General features: G+C 36.9%; 1 protein-coding gene across 4 annotated transcripts in view; it reads left to right on the forward strand.

Annotated features, from left to right (window-relative positions):
* LOC131231899 (uncharacterized) overlaps window positions 1-22,972 on the forward strand; it is a 102,047-nt gene that overhangs the window by 16,818 nt on the left and 62,257 nt on the right. For all 4 annotated transcript variants that reach the window (XM_058228256.1, XM_058228255.1, XM_058228257.1 and 1 more), the window contains exons 3-6: window positions 1,063-1,258; window positions 11,852-11,904; window positions 13,359-13,449; window positions 13,533-14,386. In XM_058228256.1, coding sequence (XP_058084239.1) covers window positions 1,063-1,258; window positions 11,852-11,904; window positions 13,359-13,449; window positions 13,533-14,386 — 1,194 coding nt within the window. The remainder of the gene's footprint in view (window positions 1-1,062; window positions 1,259-11,851; window positions 11,905-13,358; window positions 13,450-13,532; window positions 14,387-22,972) is intronic.

A 22,972-nucleotide genomic window follows, 5' to 3' on the forward strand; every position in this document is an offset into this window, starting at 1 on the left:
AGCTAGTAAAAAAAGTCTTTTAGAGTTAACCTTCAAAAAAAAAGGTCTCATTGGAGTAGCTCTTATTTGAAAAATCTCTTATTCAATTAGACAAGAGATGCCAAACGGACCCTTAGACTAGATTGAGGTTTATTTTGGGAATCAAAACACAGTATTCACGTGGGATTTGGCAATTCAAAGCGGAATGGACCATTTTGGGGAGAATTGAGGAAAGGGGTAAACCATCACTTATTATTATTATTTTTTTATATTGTTTCATCTTCTTTTTGTTGCCTTCCAATGAAATGGGCAATAATCCACCAAATCGTGCTCGATTTGTGTTGGACTACGGCCTAATTGATTGACTCTCAGCAGGTCCAGATGATATACAGCAGTCTTATCAAAGAATGGTCACATACACTACTGAATACCTGTTGCAAGTACAAAAATTGGTAGATTCTGGTGTTTTACAATTTTATTTATTTATTATTATTATTATTTTTTTGTATTTTCCCAATAAAATTTCAAGATTTTTTGGGTAAATTTTTGCTGATTCAGTCCAATGTGCCCCGTATGTATGGTTTTTGTGCCCAGTTGATGTGGCCACTGATACGATTATTTAAAACCTTGCCTGGACAAGTATTTGGGTGCTATTTTGACACTCTCTCCTTCCTATGTTCCCCTTTCAGGATCTTGAACTCTCGACCTACTTGATCTATATGCTCGAGACCCACATTTCACAAATCTTATATGAAAAATGCAAGGATGCAAAGTTGCTATGAAATAACACATTTTTGCTTATGGGTTATGCTGATCCTATCACCTTATTATTCTTTGTAACATTGCTATACTGCTTATGCATATTTGTGTTTTTGGAAAATCTGTATTTGTATTTGTACCCTTCTCAATGTCCTGGCTCCTTCATACTTTTTCATGTACTTGTAATCACGATAGCATTTCTTTGAGCATTTTACTGCTACAATGACCATGATTTTCTATTAAGTTAGGCTATCTGTAAAGACACAAAGTACAATGACTTGCCTCGAGCCTGGGATTATGATTGTGTTGTTTGCTTTTGTTTAGGTTGAAGAAGATGGATCTATTTTTCCTGCCTTGGAAGATGAAGTAATGGACGTTGATCATTTGTTGGCAGAGCCAAAAAATGAGAAATTTGTGGAGGATGACGTCTTATGCTTGAACTCGGACAATCCAGTGAAGTGCTTGGCAATGGAAGATTTTCCGTGTCCTGATGACTACTGTCAGAGAAATACTGATAGTGGTAATATCATTGTAAATTTTCATTATTATTATTGGGGTCATTACTTCAATGACTGGATTTATTTTGTATAGACTTTTTCTTTCAGCTATACTAATTTCTGTTGAGCATCTTTCCATACTTTGTTGGATGCCCTGACATTGTTTATGCCTCTGTTGGTTGTGTAAATATGCATGCCCATCGTAGTTTTCAACTGGGTACCACATTTTTTGAACTACTTCTGTATTTTCTTTATTGGAAATATGCACATCTGGGTGTTTTACCTACTTGTGAAAGAAAAGTGACTGTGCATCTCTCTCTCTCTCTCTCTCTCTCTCTCTCTCTCATGTTGTGCCGTAATGGCAATGGCATGTCCCTTTGCCCTTTATGGGGTCATAACTCGTAATGGCTCCCTTTAAAAACTTGGCTGTAACAGTCCCGTAATGGTCTGTTATAACCTAGCTTAGTATATTTGAAAACAAATCTTTTTTCAAGAGAAAAAACTTGGATGTCTTCTTCTTTCTTGTCCTCTTGCATGCAACAACACTCTCTCTGGTTCTCTCCTCTTCTTCTCCTCTCGCTGGCATGTCTCTCTAACTCTCTCCCTCTATCCCTCCCTCCCTCTCTCTCTATTCCTCTCTTGTCTCTTCAAATAAAGGCGACTTTTGATTGAAAAGTCACTATTTAATAAGGGAAGTGGTATGTACCGTATGGTACTTTGGTGTTGTATGATGCTTGATACACTTGCACTAACAAAATTGTACATGTGGCATTCATTAACGCAAAATAATTTGATTAAATTTTGGGACTTGAAATCAAATTGTTTGAATGATCCTAATTGTTGATTGCAGACACTTGTTTGTTGAAATAAGACCACAAGATAATTTTTAATTCTTCACCGTCCAATAAATGTTCACCGATCTGATATTCAGATAATGAAATAAGCATAATTTGGGGCTGATTGCCATAGATTGCATGAGTTTTAGGCCGATTTGGGAGCATTCGATGGGCTCTCCTAATTGGTGACACTATTCATCTTAATTTAATTTCATTTTTTTAATTACTTGGGGGGGATGGTGGGATGATGATGTCAAATACTTAAGGATGTGTAATAGTGGGATGAATGCCAAAGCTTGCGTGAATTTTGGGTCAATTTGGGCTCAATCTAAACATGTTAGGTTAATAAAATTATCAGATAAGTTGAAACAACCACCTTACCAAATAGTGAACTGTTACACCATTATAAACATGTTTACAACTACACAAGAATACGTTTTTGAAATCCTCTCAATATTCTAAATTTTTTCTGACTATCGTTATGTGGGTGTATCGGCGGTTATGCCTCCCTAATGGTTGTTATGCGTAATGGTAATGGTCTGGGCCGTTATCCCCATCGTTACCATTATGTCACACCTTACTTCTAATCGACCAATACTCTGTCCCATATGAAATGGCTAGTTGAATAGTTATAAAAATTTCTCTTAAAAGTTGATCACATGTGGCATTCACACTATACTCTAGAGGCACATCTCCACTTATTAGAACCAGCTCTAATTTTAGTGGAGACATCCTCATCAATCTCCCCTAATTTTTGAATAATAGAGTTGTGATAAAGAAATAAATCACTTGAAAGGGATTTCTTGGCCTGTGATTTTAGCTAGAACCTAGACTCTATAATTATTCTTGCCAAATACTTCATGTTCATTGTACAAAATTTTGAGCCTCTTGATGTTACTTTAAACCTCCAATTTAGTATTTGCCTCATCTAGTCTTGTTGACCAACATCACATCATCCGCAAACAATATAAATGAAGGGACCTTGTCCTGTACACTAGTGGTTAGGTCATCCATAACAAGTGCGCAAAGGTAAGAGCTTAATGCCAATACTTGATGAGGACCCAAAGCTTTTGGGAACTTAGTAGTTGCACCATTCTTGTAACATGGTGCTGCTCTTGCTTTGAATCATGCTTGAGACGTGATTCCACTTTTGAGCCACGCTTCCGCTTTGTATCACACTTCAAGCTTGCGCTTCCGGTCTCACTTCCTAGCTGCTTATTCTTGTTAACATTTTAAAATAGATTCCACTCCCCCACCTGGATTTGTTTCCAGTTTGCTTTGTGCTTTGTGCTTTGTGCAACTATGTAACTCTTTGGTCTACCACAGGCCGTTCTCCTTTTGGGTCTCCCTTCCTCATCAACAAACTGATAACAAGTACTTTATTTTATTTTTTCTGATCCTTGAGTTAGATTGAGAAGGAGAGAGTATGAGAAGCAAGAGAAAAGAGAAGGTTTAGAAGGGTGACATCCCTAGCTTTTCCTCTTATTATCATGAGGGCTTACATAATATATTTGAAAGTACAAAGATACCTTCCGTGCATAAGTTGGTCATACGCTTAAACTCTATGCTAACACATCACCTTAAGGACTAAGTAAAAGGATTAATGTAATGGAACAATAGAAATCATAATTTTTATGTGAAGTGGGCAACACTAACACATCACCTTAAGGGCTAAACAAATGAATAAGGTAATGAATCATAATCTCTATGTGAAGCGGGCCACGCGTATGATCATCACCATCCATCACCCTCCATCAACACTCCCCCTCAAGTTGGAGAATGTATATCATGAATTCCTAGCCTAAAGAAGAGACGATTCAAATGAGTGTGATCAAGAGCTGTAGTGAACACATTTGCCAATTGATTTCAAGACTTGACAAACGGAATGCAAATTTCCTTACTCGTAATTATTTTCTCGAAGTGACAATCAATTTTGATGTGCTTGGTTCTCTTGTGATAAATTGGATTATTGGCAATATGAGAATTGACTTGATTATTAAAACATAGCTTCATGGGAGCAACAACCATAAATCCCAACTCACTCATCAATATCTCCATCTCAACAAGCTCACTGTTGCATGAGTCATTGCCCTATGCTTTGTCTATGCACTTGAACATGACATCACCTTATTTCTTACTTCTCTACATAACTAGGGAACCTCCTACAAAGGTACACTAGCTTAAAGTAGGTTGTCTATCCAGTTTGGTTCTTCATCGAGATACCCTTATACTTGAAGATGACCATTGTGCTTATCAATGTTCTCCATATTGTTATTGCTTAATGTATCACACCCTTGGGATATAGATACATATCGGCTATCGCATGGGATATATCAGTTGTATTGCATAATGCATTGCGACTGTTGGGAAACATGGGAGATTGATGCAGGACGTGAATTTAAATATGATATGCAAGATTTCAGGCTTATATCACACCAATTCAGAAACAATCACACAAATTCCATATCCCACATGAAAATCCAAACATTCAATTAAAGGGGAATCTATGCGGGTCCAAGCCGACACAGGCTAGGACTGGACCAATAAAAATTATAAACCAAACAATGTCAAAGGGAAATAAAATCAACTACTCATGCATAAAAATCAGTCCCTAATCCAAGGGATTCCCTAATTTCAATTCAAGGAACCCTAAGGTGATAAAAAAGGGCAAATCAATTAGGGATCATGTAATCTATGGTTAGAATTTATGAAAAACGGTTATGAGAGGATAAAAGAGGATAAAAACCTGAGCCAAAAGATAATCCCGCGTGTGGACAGCAACAATGGCCCAGATGGATGTGCGTGTGATCCCGGCCGCATGTGTGTGGGGCCCACTATTCAGAAAAAGGCCACCTTTGCCCTGGTCGGCTAGGGATGGACTCCAAAACCCCCAAATTTCAGCTCAATCCGATGTACGGTTTGTGCGTGGTGCTCCGCCGAAGTTTCAGCTCGCCTACGGGCCGAAATCTGGAAACCTGCTGTAATGAAGAAATCTGATGCAACAAAAGGACAAATTTGAAGTACGGATGGTGAGGGAAGATGGGAAAAAAAGATGATGGAAGATGGGGGTGAATTGAGATCGATGTGGCTTCGCACCACGGTAGTTAGCCCTTCGAAAAGGGAGGGCTTCGCACCCACTTTTGAATTCTTCCACAACTCACGAAGAGAGCAGAAAAATAAAGCAGGAATTTTTTATTAACTTCAATCAATCAAAAGAACTACAAGGGGTGCTTATTTATAGGGAGAACCCTATACTTAAAAACTCGCACCATGTGCGACACCTATTACTTGGCGATGAAGTAAACTAAAATAAAAACCAAACAAGGAAATCTAAAGCGTTTACGATGTTCTAAATAATAACAATAAGCAAAACCTAAAATATAAAATCAATCCGACGAGTGGGCCACGATCATGAGATCCCATGGTGGGCTTTTCTTGACTATCGGGCCACTTTTTCTGAACCAAAACTTGACTTCTAGCAAGGAGGCCCTCTCTGGACGTCGTCATCGAGCCAGATCGATGGTGGGGTCCTCCTTTTGCGTGCGTACGTGCGTAGGGGTGGTGGTGTGTGGGCGTGTGTGCATGATGTCCTCATCAGAGACCATTGGGAAATTTGTTGATTTTTAATGAAACTTTAGGAATTATTAAAAAAGACATCAATACACGCTTAGAAATCAAAACATCATAAAAACTAAGTGCACAGAATTGGTTTCCTTTGTATGGGGTCTTAATCTATGCGCTGTTTGACTAAACTGATGCATGTATATTCAAAGTCTATTCATATAATTTATAAATGTAAGAAGACTTGTAAGGAAACAGAAGCAATCTATTTAAAAGCAAAAGAACTAGAAAACTACAAATATACTTGTGAATAATGTGTGGGGTTGTGGCTCAGACCTATATAGAGCTGCATGGTGGCTTAAAGTAACCATCTTCATCCCGATGGGGCTGGGCATAGTACTGCTGTTCCACAAATCAGTAATATTATGCCTAGTTCATAGTAGAATGATACCAGTGAAGATACTCTCTAACATAATGCTAGTACTCATCCTCTTTGATTTGAGAAAATTTTATTATTATTATTTTTTTGAAATTTTCTTAATTTTCTACAAATTGGCTCATGTTACCCCAAATCTAAAAATTAAGGTGTGGTGATGATTTTATCAAACACTCTTGAATACTCTGAAATGGGGGCAATTGATTGCTGATCGAAGTGGAATTTCAAAAAAAATAATTTTAAACATTTTAAATTAATTTATTTTTTTTCGAAAAATCTCCCAATTACCAAGAACCACTAGATAAGGTTACATGCATGTTTGATTTTGTGTTTGGACATAAATTGCAACCAATTTGTTAGAAATTGGAAAAATTTGATTTTTCCTAAATTTTCACAACTCGGCCTATTCCAAATATTGAAATCAAGGCTCCAAATACATGATTTTTCATACAAAACATAAAGAATCATGGATTTGTAACTATTTGACACTGATTTAACATGATTTACAGAAAAAATGTATTGAAAATCGAAAATGTTCACCGGATCAAACATGTGGGATATATTGGCACTACCTGTGTGTTTCGTATCGCATATGCTGGATACAAGATATATCGTGTGATATATCGGCTGATATTGTTGATATTGAAAACATTAGCACTTATACAAAATACCATGACTAGGAGCTTCTCTTAAGTATTTAAGTATAGGAAACATGACTTCTATATGAGGAACACAATGAGCTTGCATAAACTGGCTGACCACCTTTATAGGAAAAGTGATATCAAGTTAGGTGATCGGTAAGTAAATCAACTTTCCAAAAAGTCGACCATATCTCCCTGGCCCACATTAATATTTTGGTTTGGGTCCACAAGAGTTTCAAGTAGTTGGCGTCCGGAACATTAGTCTTGGCTAGTAATCCATTACACATTTTTGTTGTGACAAATTAATGCCTACTTTAGAGCTTGTTACTTAAATACCTAAGAAGTATTGAAGATGACCTTAGTTCTTTGTATAGAAGTGCTATTACGAAAAATATCTTCAACTTGTCAATACCCATACCATAGTGAAAATGATATCATTCACATACTTTACTAACACAACGATGTCTTCTTCACTTTGCCTCACAAAATAGAGTGGTCAGCCTAACTTTATTTGATTCCATATTCAAACATAACTTTACTGAATTTATTGAACCAGTTCTTGGAGATTGTTTAAGACTATAAATGGAATTTTTATTTATTTATTTTTTATTTTTTTAATGATGGAAAACTTTGTTTGATTTAATTCCTTTAAGAAATAATGCCAAACAGTTGCTCCATATAAACTTCTTCAGTAAGATCACTATGAAGAAACACATTCTTTACATCAAGCTGGTATAAGGGCCAATCCAAATTTGTTGCAATCGAAATGATTACCCACATAGGATTAAGCTTTGCCACTGGAAAAGTATCTTTTAAGTTGTAACAGTTGACTCTTAAAGTGTCAGTGCACCCTTTTAGTAACCAACCGAGCCTTTAAGTGATTTGCTACGCCATCGGGATTGTACTTAACCGTTTACACCCATCGACACTTAATTGCCCATTTTCCAACAGGTAAGTCGATTAGAGTCCACGTTTGATTGTGATGGAGAGTAACCATCTTATCTTCCATAGCTCGTTTTCATCCATCATGACTAAGAGCTTTTTGGAAAGAATGCGGAACAAACACAGTTGACAATGACAAAACAATTTTGCTAAAAAAGGAGATAAGTCAACAACGAAATAAAATGAGAAATAGGATGTTGAGTGTAAGAACGTATATCCATGCGAAGAGTGACGAGTAAGGAGCTGTAAAGAGATTCAAGATGATGATGATCTTCAAATGGAGTTGGATGAGTGGTGGAAGCCAATATTGGATGAACTTGATTAATATGCTTGGGACGTTTGGAGTAGACTTGCAATGACAGAACTAAACGTCGTATATACATTTTTTTTTTTGATGTAAATTTTGTGTCCAGCACAATGGGAAGAGCAGTAAAAATCTCTCCAAACTGCAACAACTTACCATATTCAGAAAAATAGGGGTCTTTTTAAAGAATGTGACATTAACTTAGACATAATGTTTGTGAGAGGCAGGATTAGCATTTGTAATTCTCGTTGGGTATGCAAGTATTTAAGAAAGATACACTTGATAACCTTGGGTTCAAATTTGTCAAGAATATGATTCATCTAATGTACATAACACACCAAAACGCCTTATGAGGGATGGGAAACATAGGAATATTAGGAGAAAAAGAAAAAAGAAAAGGTGATTTGCTATCCAAAACTGGTGATGGTGTCTGACTTATTAAACAACATGCAGTCCAAACTGCTTCACTTCAAAATATTGTCAGAATTTTCATGTTAAACAATAAAAGCCCGAGTAACCTCATTTAAGTCTCAATTCTTACGTTTAGTAACAATATTTTCTTGTGGCGTGTTATGTGTATGCATATGAGGTTTGATTAATAGTGCCATGAGATAGGAGAGATGAATTAAATTCATTAGATACATATTCATTAGCATTATCTAAACATAGAATACACGCCAACAATATGGAATTCTTTAAAGCAGGAAAACATTTCATATTGATATTCATTCAATATAATTAGGGTATGCGAATGCGGGAATAATCGTCTAGTCTACAAAAATAATAAAGTACTTGAAGTCAAATAAATTAGTAGTAGGAACTAGATCTCATACATCAGAATGTACTAAATAGAAAGGATTATCACTCCTTTTGTCTAGAGGAGGTGGGGATGAGACTTTATGATGCTGGTTTAACTTGCAAGCTTCTCATTCTAACTCAGACACGTAAGATAACGATGGATCAAGACTCTTTATACCACATAATGAAGGTGACCAAGCTTATAATGCCACTGATGAGGAGACATCTGTTTTTAGTGCAACTTTGCTTAATCCATTGTTAAGATTATAAAGACCATTCAATTCATGTCCTCTACTAATCGTCCTCTCTGTCTTTAGATCATGAAATTCACAATAGGAGGGATAGATTGTAATAGCAGTTGCCATTCCAGGCACAGGAGTTGAGGTACCAGTACCATAAACTAATGTTATAGAGGAAATGGGAGTAGATTCATCTAAATGAGACAAGGCACTGTGCTTATACTTCATATGTTCTGAAGTTCCAGAATTATGAACTTAAGGAATATTTTTAGAGGATGTTAAGACATTATACCTGATTAAGCAATATTAGTAGAAGATGATGCATGATTGGAATGATCTTTTAGCAATTTAGCATGCTTATCCTTGGACAATGTAACTATATGATCTATCGTACTTGATTCAAAATGAGCTAAGATGGGCTTGACTCATAGCCTTGGAACCATTATCAAATGATCGAACTGAGATTGGCATGGCTATGTCAACAATTTACATTAAAATGGGGGTGAGCATTAGATGGAGTGAGTGAGCGACTATTCTCATAGAGGTGCAAGAAATAAGCATTGTCTAGTTACATGCACTCGAAGTTAGTGTTCATTTTGTCTAAAAGGGATTCTTCATGGCATCGTCACCCTTCCTATCATTTCCGCTGATCAAAAGCCAGCTACATGATCACCAAAATTGTTAAATCCATTCATAATTCATAAACAATCTCACTGTGATGGGGAGAGTTAACTGGAAAAAGATCTAAAGGATTTCTTTTTTGTTTTTTGGTCCTCCAGCCATTGTTCGAAGTATCGGTATCGCTACAAGTTTCGCTGGCTAGGGATATGGAAATAATATCAATATCACTGATAACCAAAAATGTTGGGAAACATGGGGAAAACTGTGGAATTTTCAGAGAAACTTCAGGAGATGTTAAAATGTACATAATTGCATATTTAGGTATAAAAAATTTGCAAAAAGAATGCATATATAACAAGTTGCCATTTAATGGTGCCTTAAAAGCATGCGTTGTTGTAAGAAATCAGTACAACTCTCCAGCTTCCTACCACCATCCCCAGTTGTGGTTTATTGCAAGTTGGACTACAGTTTGGCGGTAGAATGAAGTTGGACAGTGAAAGAATCCCTATTCTCTTGGTAACTTGAGTGACATTGAAAAGGCAATATTATTCTTTTTTATGCTATTTTCCTTTTAAAGGATGAATAACATGATTGCATAGATGAAAATGAAGGCAATGTTACTCTTTTAATGCTCCTTTGCTTTTAAATGAACAAAAACATGATTACAGTGATGAAAATGAAGGGAAACAGTATAGCAAGAGAGGCATAGGGCTCATGTACACCTCACTTTTTGACGTGTATGCCTTGGGGGCACAATCATGCTGTTAGAGTACTTAGTGGACACGCTTAAGGTTCCCACAGGCAACGGAAAGGGTGAGACTTTATAGATGCTCCTGTACCTTTGATATACTGGTTGAAATATGGCATCAGCTAAATAAGAGGATATTGAGCATTGTTTATATGCGTGCTGGCGGGTGGTGTGGTTTCTAGCATTTTGCATGTAACAGCTCTTCAAGTCTCCAGCTTTCAATGCTCAAACAGTATTCTTTATCATGTTTTGCTTTCAATGCTAAAGCTGATGTATGTAATATTAGCATTCTAGTTGGCTTTAGAGTACATGATGTCTCCTCTGTGGTGGTTATCTTAGGCTGAATTTAGATGATAGTGGTCATGAGAACTCATTTGTCTAGGGAATGTGGTTAAGCAAGATTGGAACAGAATTTAGAACCTTATGATTACAAGATAAATGCATATGGATTAAAGCTCAATTTCTTCTTCAATGTGACACAATTGATCTTCACTCACTCCAAGTCAGCAATGTTACATGTTAAGCATTTGAAAACAGTCACTCCAATAGAGCCGTAAGGCCTCACAGCAAAGGGGTCGATAGGCCACTGTATCCCTGGAACTGAAACCCATTGTATGAATTGAATAAAAAACATTATTCATTCCCCAGGGATAATCATCACTTGTTCATAGCCCATAGGGGATTTATGTACATCTCTACAATCCCAAGAACTAAATAAACTTTCTAATCATCTAACACTTCCCATTTTGAGATAGGGTGAACTGACTACACATTCAGTCATATCTGGACCTCAATCGGATCATGGGGTTGCCTGGTGTCATCAATGTGGGCCGGTGCTGTTTGCTTATGCCAGTGCTTTTAGTGAAGCTGATCTAGTGTCCCTGGAGGTTAGGGTGCTTAGGCAGGCTTCATTTTGTCTATACCTTTATCATTGCTTGTGTATAGGCTGTGGTTGAGGGGAACTCTAAACTCATTATCTTGATAGTAAAGGAACCTGGCTTTGGAGGATTGCTAAAGATCTGTAGAAACAGCCTATGATTCAGAAGCTGTTTCCTATGCCATCTTCATACTCATTTGGGAAGTGAATTTGATGGCCAAGAATCTAGCTGAGCTTTTGGATCGGTTATTGTGTAATGGGCATGGGATCATCTTATGAGGCCACAATATCTGCACATGCATGTGGTTAATAAACTCTTAACCCCAAAGAAAAAGTGTATCAAGCATATGATCAACATATCTTAAATATTCTTGTGTCATTACTTACAGTGCTCGCATCCTGTAGCCTTTACCTTTTTACAATCATGTGTTCGATGCCATTCTCTATTTTCTTAAGTGTGCAGAACAATTGGCTATTTATGTTTTTGGGAAAATTCTTTTGATCTGATTCTCTTTTTCAATTTGGTAGATTTATGCTGAACTTTATTTCTTGTAGATTCAGGTATTCTCTATTTCAGCATTTTGTCTTTCTAATCGTTGCTATTTCTTCGTAGGCATGTTGGGTTCTGTCATCACACGAGAAGGGAAACTGGATTCCAAATTCGAAGTATGTTTGTTTATATTTGGACATGTTTGCATAGTTCAATTTACTGTCTGCTAGAGTCTGAGATTGAAGTATAGGGGATATTGCAAAATTTGTCTTGATTGTTAGGTAAGAATATAAGGTTTTAGGTTTTCTCAAACAACTGTTCTAGAAAGGGTTGATACCTAGTTAGTTGAAGGCTTTTTTTTTTCCCTTTCAAAATATGATATAATAAATATCATTTGATCATACCAAAAAAAAGTGTTTGGTAAATTTGGACCTAAATGTGGTATGTTTACAAATTTCTATTGACTTAGTTAATGGAGAAAGAGATCCTGATTGTTATCCACTAATGGACTACCTAGCACTTTGTTTTTAATTTATCAATATCTGAAATATAAATTGCGACAGTTCCAAACAAAAGCTCCACCCTCTAACTCCTTGCAAACATGCATCAGACATTGTTTGTTTGATTAATTTAAATATTTCTTACTGTTATTTATTAGTTTGATGGTTCATCGAGTCATTTTGCTAGGGCTTTATCTTCCAGTCAATTTCTTATGGTGGTTTGGACGTGGGAATTTCTTGTTTCTTACTTCTTCCAAGCCAAGACCTACTATTCAATTTCTATTTTTCATTCTATCGGCCCATGACATGTAGCAAGACATGGTGGTCTGAACTGTCCAGTTGGTGGCTCCTAAATGCTTAGCGTCTTGCAAGAAAATAATTGGATGTAGGAAAGGGTAATGGAGAAGCAATGTAATCTCATTTAATATGCCAAGATATGCATTTGATCTGATTGTTAAGATTGTATGCTCATATGATTTTGGACCTGGTGGATCATTGGGTCCATAGGGACTGTATCCTCATTAATATATTGGGGAGATGGAATGAAGGATGCATGTCTATCTTTATGTGAAGGATAGAAAACCACCTCTTTATAATTATACCTATATCTTCACTCTTATTGATGCTTTCCACTTGCCATGGACCACCTGTTGGCTTCTAGTGGATGTTTAGCCTGCAGTACTAACTTTAGTTCTACGCCCAACTATTTCTCATTCTGGTGCTATTTAAAAATTCAATCCAACCGCAACTTCCTGGACTGATCATCACATTTCAGAACTTGGCCCATGATATGGACTCACCCTTGTTTCTTGCATCAGATCAACCAATGCCTGAATTATCTCTATTAGAAAAGTTTACTGAATGTCAATTCACCCATCCATGATATGCCTAGATTGTCATGGAAGTTGGATTAACCATTTTGCTTGCTTTCTGCTGGCTGCTTGCTTGAAACCTGTCTTATTTCTTGGTGCATGGATATTCTTAATGCGATGATGTTTTTGTCTGGTAGATTTGTCATTGCTTTAGACCCCACTATTATTTCATTATAGATTTGTTTATGTGAGTTCTTATTTCCTTCTTCATGCTCTCTTGGTAATGCTATTGACTAGAGTGATGTTCTGTCTTTGTAGTTTATTGATGGCATGTTGCAAGGAGTTGATGAGCAAGGGAGTCTTCATGTAACTAGTGGTCTCTCTAGTGATTGTGCTGAATATCTTTTTGGTAGGCCTTCTTGGCATCATACTAAGTCATTTTTAGTAGAATTCAGTATGATTTACATATCATCCTTGGTTTTTTGTGTTCAGATACTGGGTTTGTGGAAGAAAGTTCTCATTTAGATTATGCTCCGCGTGGAGGGCTATGTTTGGGAGATTTAGGCACAGGAACCCTCTCCCCAGGCTTGAGTGAGAGGGACAATGATCCTGCTGGGACATCAAACTTTTCAAGTGCTATTGTTCCGTTGCCTGAGTCTACATCTGATCAGAGTACTTTCTTACTTGAGAATATGACGATTCGCGAACTTCACGAGGCCTTTAGGAGCACATTTGGACGGGAGACGTCTGTTAAGGACAAGCAGTGGCTCAAGCGCCGTATCTTGTTTGGTTTGCAGAACCTTATTGAGTTGGATAATGGTTGTAGCCTCTTGCAAAGTGGACTATCTTCTCATGATAATGAAGATGAAATGATTTTCACATCTGCTGATGATTCATCTCAAAGAATATACCACCCTTTCACAGATATTTCTGGTAATAAGGCTCCACCACTAGGCAGAGATGCTGGAAGGGAAGGTCATACTAGCAGTGATGCTCTGGCTTCCAGCATTCCGGAGTCTGGTAAAATTGGATTTGAAGGCTTGAATTTTGAAGATAGAGAAAATGCATTTGTAAGTCGGAAGAGGTTGCGCAAGCCTACAAGGAGGTACATTGAAGAATCATCAGATGTGACATCCAGAACTTGTAGTGGACGATTAGAAATTCCTACTATGAGTTTGACAGATAAATTTCAGCGTGCCAAATCTCACAACCAGCACCATCGGAAGGGGTTTGGATCCATGTTGCCGGTTTCTAGGCAGGACTCTTTTGGTGGATCCAGTATTCAGGTGCCATTTGGTCTTCGGGTGCGGAGGGGGCGCCCACGAAAAAATTCCACATCCCCTATGGTAAGAGAATTCTTTCACTGCATCCCCTATCACAAGAGAAATCTACTTACGTGGAAAATGTTCTTTCTTTCCATTGGATGTGAGGCTCTTTACTTTTTGGCAGTCCTTCAGTATGTCTATTATCTGATATGGTCATGCAAATGCTGAGTTCTATATACCTTCTTTGCGTTTATTTTGTATGTTTCATCAATTCTTGCTGTTGATTTTGACTTCTGTTTTGAGTTTGGCATCCAATGAGGTCCATATAGTTGGTATTGGTATTTCACTGGGCTAATTGTCGATTATCATACACACCATCTGCTTTCCACGAAAGCATAATTGGCTCACAATGCATCGCTACGTCCTCTAGATTGTCATGGTAGCGTATTGCAAGGCACTTAAAAAGTGTTGGTCCATTTGTTTTTTTTTTTTTTTTTTTTTTGTTTTTTTGTTTTTTTGGTTTTGTTTTGTTTTTTGTTATTTATTTATTTATTTTTAACACCATAGAAGGGTGAGAACGTATAAAAAGGGGCTTTAAGGTCCTTGTTCAATGGTTTTCTCAATTTGTTTCTGACCAAAGCTTGGGATCTTCTCCCAAATTTCTTATATGTTAGATAAACTTATCTGATATTTTTCTTCTTGATTTCTTTATTTTAAAGTGTCAAGGTCATCACATTGGATTTTTTGAAATCCATTTGAGCTTCCTTTGTAATTGATGGTTTTGGGAGAAATGGAAAAATTAGGTTGGAGGATTTGGGGATTCTATAAACTAGATTTAATTGTTTGGGAAATTTAGGGATTGTGGCATAATTGAGACCTTTGGCCTGGTGAATTTGGGGGAGTTAGTGGAAATTTAGGGTTAGAATTTGGGAAATTGGGAATTACGATTTAAAAATGGGGCAATTTAGGGAAAACTTGGGATATGGGGTTTTGGTCTATAGAGGAATTGAATGTTATTGATTTTTTAGATGACATAGTTTCGATTGACAAGACGAAGGAGGGTTTATACAGAAAGCTAGAACTATGGAGTGATGCTTTGTAACCTAAAGTTTCTAAAATTAGTTGGACTGAAGTAGAGTACATGTAATGTAGGCCATTGGTTGGTATGACGATTCGTAGGGGTTGTTGGGAACGGAAACGAGGACAATGACAAAGGCTACCGATGGATAGACAAACTCTATGATTTGCGAGTGACTCAACGGTGATCTAAAGTTGTTTGGGTTGGATTTTGCCACCTGACAAGTGTTGGAGTGGTGAGAAACCAAGTACTGGGGAAATCTAGGATTTTTTTTCTCTAGTGGGTCAGTGGGAAAAAAGCCACAATCTCCTAACACACACAAGGTGCTCAAGCTATCTCTCTATTATGTGAGGAACATCCTTTTATAAACAAAATAGTGACTTCCACTACTACGAAATAAAAACTAATAAGCAGTGCAACTAAAGAAGGCAGTTAATGGAACTATGCAAAACAACAACTAGAGTATGAAATTTAGAGGACTTCTACTTATGGTGTATTTGAGCTTTGTGTGGGGCCTAAGAGATCTTATCATATGCATTCTCTTCATGCTACATGGATGTGGTATATGGAGGGAAAGGAGGCTAAAGACGCATTCTAGGTTGATCTTTTCGAAGGGCATAGTTGAGGATGAACTTGGCATCACAAAAATCGAACGTAATAGCTTAGAGGAGGAAAAAAGAATAATCCTTGTCCAACGTTGTTGATCACATGTTCAGTGCATTGGCCCTTCAACATAGAAAATTTCCTTTACGTGAGGGCTTCTCACTTCACATGCCTCAATTCAGGGTATCTTGTTGCAAGTTTTCGATTTTGATGCTCCATTCATCCATACTTTGTTATATTTAACGTTTTAAATATCGACGATAGTGGCCGATTGTCCCACGATATATCTTTTATTCCACCTATGCGATATGAAACGCATAGGTAGTGCTGATGCATCCTGCATCTTCAATCTAGTGAGCATTTTTAATTTCTATACCTTTTTTTTTTTTGTTGAAATTATGTTAAATCAGTGTTAAATGGTTACAAATCCATTGGTTCTTCATGTTTTGCATGTAAAATCATGGAGTTGGAGCTTTGATTTCGATATCCATTGGTTCTTCATGTTCTCCATGTTTTCTTTTTCGAAATTCTCCTTCAACCAGCTATCAATTGAGACTTAAATTCGAAGTATTTAGGAGTATTTGATGAAATGTTCATCATATGCACTCTAATTTTGAAATTTGAGTGTAGGTGGTCTGATTTGGGAAGATTTGGGGAAATTCAAAATTTTCCCAAATTGCTTCCAATGTTACACTCCAAAAATGAAATCAAGCATATATGAGGGCTTATATACTGATTTGTTAAGTCGTTGTCAATTTTTGAAAAATAAAAATTATTTTTTAATTAAAATTACTAAAAAATATATATATATTTTCTAATTTCCCCTTAAACCAACTATTAATTGAAACTAAATTTGAAGTATTTAGGAGTGTTTAGTGAAATGATCATCGCATAGACTCTAAATTTTATGCATTCAATTTGAATATAGTTGCCTTAGTTCAGTCAGATAGTGCATAACTTATGACCCTATACAAAGGAAACCTATCATGTGCACTTCTTTTTTGAGATGTTATGATTTAAAAGTGTGTATTAAGGGTTATTATTATTATGATTATTTAAAAACAATCCCTAAAGTTTCATTGAAAAATTCAACCATTTTCCAAGTTTTTCCTCATGTTTCCTAAAAAGTGCGATAAATTATCCGATACAAACAATATATTCCGTGCGATAACCAATATGTATCTGTATCCTAAGGATGCGATACGTAACACGATACTGATATTTCGAACATTGGTTATATTTGACGGTGAAATGGAGTTGTATGGTGGTTTGGTCCATGCGATCAGTCTCGACTGGTGATGGGCCTCATTGAATGAGCTTCTTTTGATGGGCACAATTTGAGCTGTTCATACTTCATGATGGTGATGGTCGTACTTCAAGGTGAGACCAATGTTTCAAATATTAACGGCATTATTGATAATATTATCGATATTATTGGTATCACTATGTCAGCGATAATATTGATATCAACGATAGTTTGAGGAAATATCCCTTGTAATAGTTCTTTGGTATCGGTGATATCATCATAATATCCTTGATACTAGCAATAATATCCTTGATACTAAGGAAGTATCTATAAATAGTAAAAAAAAATGACAAAATTAGCAAAATTTCAAAAACTGAAAAAAATTCTGACTTTTTGGCCTTTTTTTTTTTTGGATTTTTTTTTTCTTAGGTAATTTCAATTACTCTTGGTTTTTATTGAATTAAAGTATGGATTTAGGGAGAAATCTTGACTTAAACTGGAGATAGGTTGGAACTCAAAGGCGACAAAACAAACATAGGAACTTATTTTATTTTATTTTTCCAAATGTTAGCATGGTTGCAATGAAAACCCATGTCATGCATTGACATGGATTTGTGGAAAAAAAAATTATCATTTAAGTGAAAAATGGGGGAAATTGGTCTACTTAATTTTTCCATTTTTATATTGAAAAATATGTGCTTTTCATTGTTAATTAATGTAAATTTTTTTATATATTAATGAGTGTTGGTTGATCTATTGATTGGCTACAAATTATATATATTTATTTTATACTAACTTTTAGGCCCCTATGAAATGGAAACTTATTATGTTGTGTTGTTTTTTTGCAGTATTTTGATTCATGCAGTGTAAATGTGTCTTTTACCATCGTTAGAAGTTTTATTCCTTTTCCTAATGTTTCCCTAATATTTCCCTTAGATAATGATATTTTCCCGAGTAGCGGCGATAATATTGGTGATATCCCCGATCATTGATACATGTCATGATATTGATACTCTGAACATTGGGTGGGACTAGCGTGTCCGACCATCAATGGCATGATCCATCTGCCAGCATTATACATTGATATATTTAAAATTCCGCACGCGTGTAGTCGTTCAAATGTCCCAATTGTGGGCCATATAAAAATTAATGGTGGGGGATAAATGTTTTAAAACTAGTTGGACTAGAACAGAGTCTATGGAATGCAATCTTCGGGACAAATAGGAGTGGAAATGGAGAGTTGGTCAAGATTGCTGACTGGGAATTACCCCAAAGGGACCATTTTTTGATATCTTGGGTCATGTGAGTGGAGAGATTCAAAAGGAGGTTTCTCATGGATTAGAGCTGGGTGGAAGAATTGGAGATGTGCCTTTGGAGTTTTATGTGCTTGTTGCATGCCAATCAAACAAATTTTTATTGGATAGCTATGGGGTAGTTTAGTTATATGATCAGCCTTGCTTTATAGGACAGAATGTTGGGCAGTTAAGAACATGTTCATGGGATGAGTGTAGTTGAAATGAGTACATTGGGATGGATGAGTGGCATGGCAAGGAAGAATAGAATTAGATCTGGCAACATTTGTGGGAGCTTAAGAGTAGCACCTATAGGTAATAAGATGAGGTAGACTTTGGATGGTTTGGCTATGTGAAATGTCCTCAAGAACTATGCTAGTTAGGACAAAGTGAGTTCAACTTGAATCATTGAAAAGAGCAAGCATAAGGCTCACATTTTTTTTCTTCGAAAATTAGCACAAGGCTCACATGGTGGTAAGCAGTGTTTTAAATATTGACGTTATCGGCCGATATATCCCATGAACTATCTTGTATGCCACCCGTGCGATACGAAACGCACGTGTAGTGCGATATATCCCACTAGTTTGATCTGGTGAGCATTTTCGACTTCAATCATTTTATTTTCTGTAAATCATTTTAAATTAGTGTCAAATTGTTACAAATTCATGATTTTTCATGTTTTGCATGAAAAGTCATGGATTGGGTGCTTCGATTTCGAGATTTGGAGGAGATGGGCCAAGTTGCGGAAAATTAAAAAAAAAATCAAAATTTCCCAATTTCTTGCAAATCATTTGCAATCTCTGTGTCCAAACATAAAATCAAACATGTATGCAGTGTTCGAGTTGTCAGTATTGCTACAAGTTTTGCTGGCCAGAGATAAAGATATAATATCGTTATCACTGATAATATCCGCCGATAACTGGAAATGTGGGAAAAACAGGGGAAACATGAGGAAAACGGTGGATTTTTTCAATGAAACTTGAAGAGATGCCTAAATGCACATTTGTATATTTAGGAATGAAAAAAATTCACAAAGAATGCATACACAATAAGGTTTCATTTAATGGGGCCTAAAAGCATGCACTACCGTAAGATATCATTCCAATAGTAATCAAAATGGTTTTATATAATACGAATGCAACCACTATTTAATAATTAAGACATGGCAAAGTAAATGAACTAAAAAAATACACCCTTTTGGCCACCCCTTATCTCCACATATAGTCATGCGGCCACTAAGAGTGCCACAATGTACACATGGTGTACAAATGGTGTAACTTTCATAAGATCAACCCTGTTGATCAGCTACATTGCTTTATTTAAACCATTGAATTAAAAATGGCGTACATTCAATCGCTACCGTGTGGTCCACATGAGATTTGGATATGCTTCAATTTTTGTAACTATGCCCTAAAATTAGCTGAAAAAATTGATGGATGACATGGATATACAACACATACATCAAGGTGGGCCCCATGGTTAGGGAAACACCTACTACGGTGTTACCTGGGTAATAGTAATACTAATTTGCTTGTGATAAAATTGATCTACACAACGCACATGTGTCAGCATGGCATATAAGTACAAGATTGAATCCATCCATCAGGTTGATCCAACCTTATACATGTTTTTCAAAAATAATTATGATCAAAACAACATGTGGGCCCCAATATGGGAAATAGGTGGACAGTTAAAAAGCTTCACCCTAGTTATCAGAGCTTTACATTTGTTTTGCAAAATGTGGCCCACTCAACCAGTAGATCAAACTGATTCTTGGCCTATGGCATCAATGTAGTGGTGCCTTTTTGTATGATAGTTAGATCTTGGACGTATCATGCCATGTAGGCATGTACATAACACGTACATGAGCTTTATTGCACGTGCGTGTGGCTTAGCAAGGCTCCATGGGCAAAAGAAACCCTACAAGGGTGCACTCTTCATGGGAGTTTTATGATATGCAGCCCCTCCAATACACGTGACAAAATGACATTTATTTTGAGGGGCCGACTATGATGTATGAGTTTATCAACACTGTCCATTTCATTTTTCCATATCATTTTAGGATATAAGCCCCAAAATGAGGCAGATCCAAGGCTCAAGTGGACCACACCATAGGAAGCAGCGGTGATAAAATGATCATGGTGGGGATTCACTCGATACTTAGATCTACCTCATTTTTGGGATCATATGATAAAAATGATATGAAAAAATGGATGGATGGCCTGGATGAAACACATCATGGTGGGGCCCACAGAATGCTGACAAGTAGCCATTTGCTATTTGCTATGTTGCAAGCCAATCCGCATCCTTTTCCAACCAAGTGGGTGGGACGGGACCTGTCCTTGGGGCCCACCTCAATGTACATGTTGTATATCCACGTTGTCCATCCGTTTTACCATATCATTTCAAGGCATGGTCTAAAAAATGAAGAAGATCCAACACTCAAGTGGACCATTGACCGCACCACAAGAAACGGTGGTAACTGACCATTAAAATCTTTTTGTGGGTGACGCAGGACAGCCCTTGGGAACTAGATCTAGCACTGGAGTCTCGGGACTCAAAACGACGAACGACAGGAGCCTTCAGATATTGCTCTAATTCCTGCGTGGGCCACAAAAGTTTTGGGTCAAGCTGATATTTATGTTTTTCCTTCATTTAGTTATGTGTGACATTATGAACAACTTGGATGGGAAATAAACATTACGGTGGACCCTAGCCCCTGGGAAGTTTTTAATGGTGGGTGTTCAACGACTATTGTTTCTTTTGGTGTGGTCCACCTGATTTCTAGATCTGCTTTGTTTTTTGGCCCATGCCCTAAAATTATATGGAAAAACTAATGAAAGGTGGAAATATATGATGCATACATTGATGTGGGCCCCACACAGTCACACACGTCACGATTGTTGCGTCCATGAGAAATAAAAACGTAAAGGGAAAGTGAGGGTCGAATCGTCAAAGCTGACCTTTTTGAAACCCCCATTTCAAAATCCCAAATCAGATTCTCTTTTGAACATGGTGTCATAAAGGCCGTTACGTAAAGGTAATGGTGGCAACTGTTACGCGTTACGGGGTCGTAACGGCCATAACAGCCGTTATGGAAAAAAATGACCCCCTAATTGCCGTTAGTGGCACGTTACGTCCCCTATAAGGCCATAATAGCCCTGTAATTGTCTGTTATGGGGCAGATATAGGTTTTCCATACTTTTTAATCAACATTACAGGGTAAATACATGTTTTTCAAGTTTTTTTTTTTTTCAATAGAAAAAGAGACTGTAACGGCTGTTACGGGGGCCGTAACGGCCGTTGCGACCTGTATCGTAACGGTAACGGTAGTGGCCGTTACGGCCACCATTACCATTATAGAACACCTTGCTTTTGAATCGAAGCATTTTTAAGCCCATTCAATGCAAAAATCACGCATTCTTTCCAAAAGGAAAAAGAAGAAGATATTTTCTTATTTTTTTTCGAGCATTTAATCTGGACCTTGCTTGAATTTGTTGCTAGATGAAAATGCCAAAATTTTTCCCTTTCTGTCAACGATAATAGGGTGGTTGTTGGATAGAAACAGTAACTTAGCGGCGATAATTTGAAATTGTCGAAAAATCCGAAAAAATCGGGGAAAATTTGCTGATATCCGGAAGAGAAACGAAATATGTGGTGTTCGGTATCGACGACCCAGCGTTATCAAAAATATTGGTGACAATTCGATATTATCGCCGATAATTTAAACACTGCATGTATGTAACATAATATAGTGATTCTTCTTTTGCTTTTGAATATATTTCTTGTGTTTCCTCACGTCTTCTTACATTTATAAATTATATTAATAGACATGGAATATACTTGCATCAATTCAGTTAGACAATTCATAGCTTAGGACCCCATACAAAGAAAACCTATTATGTGTATTTGTTTTTTGTAATGTTTTGGTTTACAAGTGTCTATTGATGTCTTTTTTAACAATCACCAAAGTTTCATTGAAAAATTTGACCAATTTCCCAATGTTTCCCCATTTTTCCAACAACAGCGATACATTACACGATACAACCGATATATCCCATGCGATAACCGATACGTATCCGTATCCCAAGAATGCGATACATAACGCGATACCGATATTTCAAATACTGGTGGTAGGTAGTAGGAAAACACTTTATGACCTATGGTTTGACTAAGGATATGGTCCTTGATAGAGCAGAATGGCAGAATAGGATGTGCAACCAACCACAATTATTTGGGATAAGGCTTAGATGATATGATGATGATATCTATAAATAAGTAAATATTGATATCTATGATATAAATATATGCACTTGGTATCTCCAGGAGTGCACCTAGCCATTTCGGGCACTCTAGGGGCCGGTTTGCTTGAGCTGTGTCTAGCACGTTTAATTACAGTTACCCTCCTTTTTCCAACAGTTTGTGTAATTTCTTTACTCCCTTTTACC

The sequence above is a fragment of the Magnolia sinica genome, chromosome 17, assembly GCF_029962835.1.
Source record: "Magnolia sinica isolate HGM2019 chromosome 17, MsV1, whole genome shotgun sequence".
NCBI lineage: Eukaryota > Viridiplantae > Streptophyta > Magnoliopsida > Magnoliales > Magnoliaceae > Magnolia > Magnolia sinica.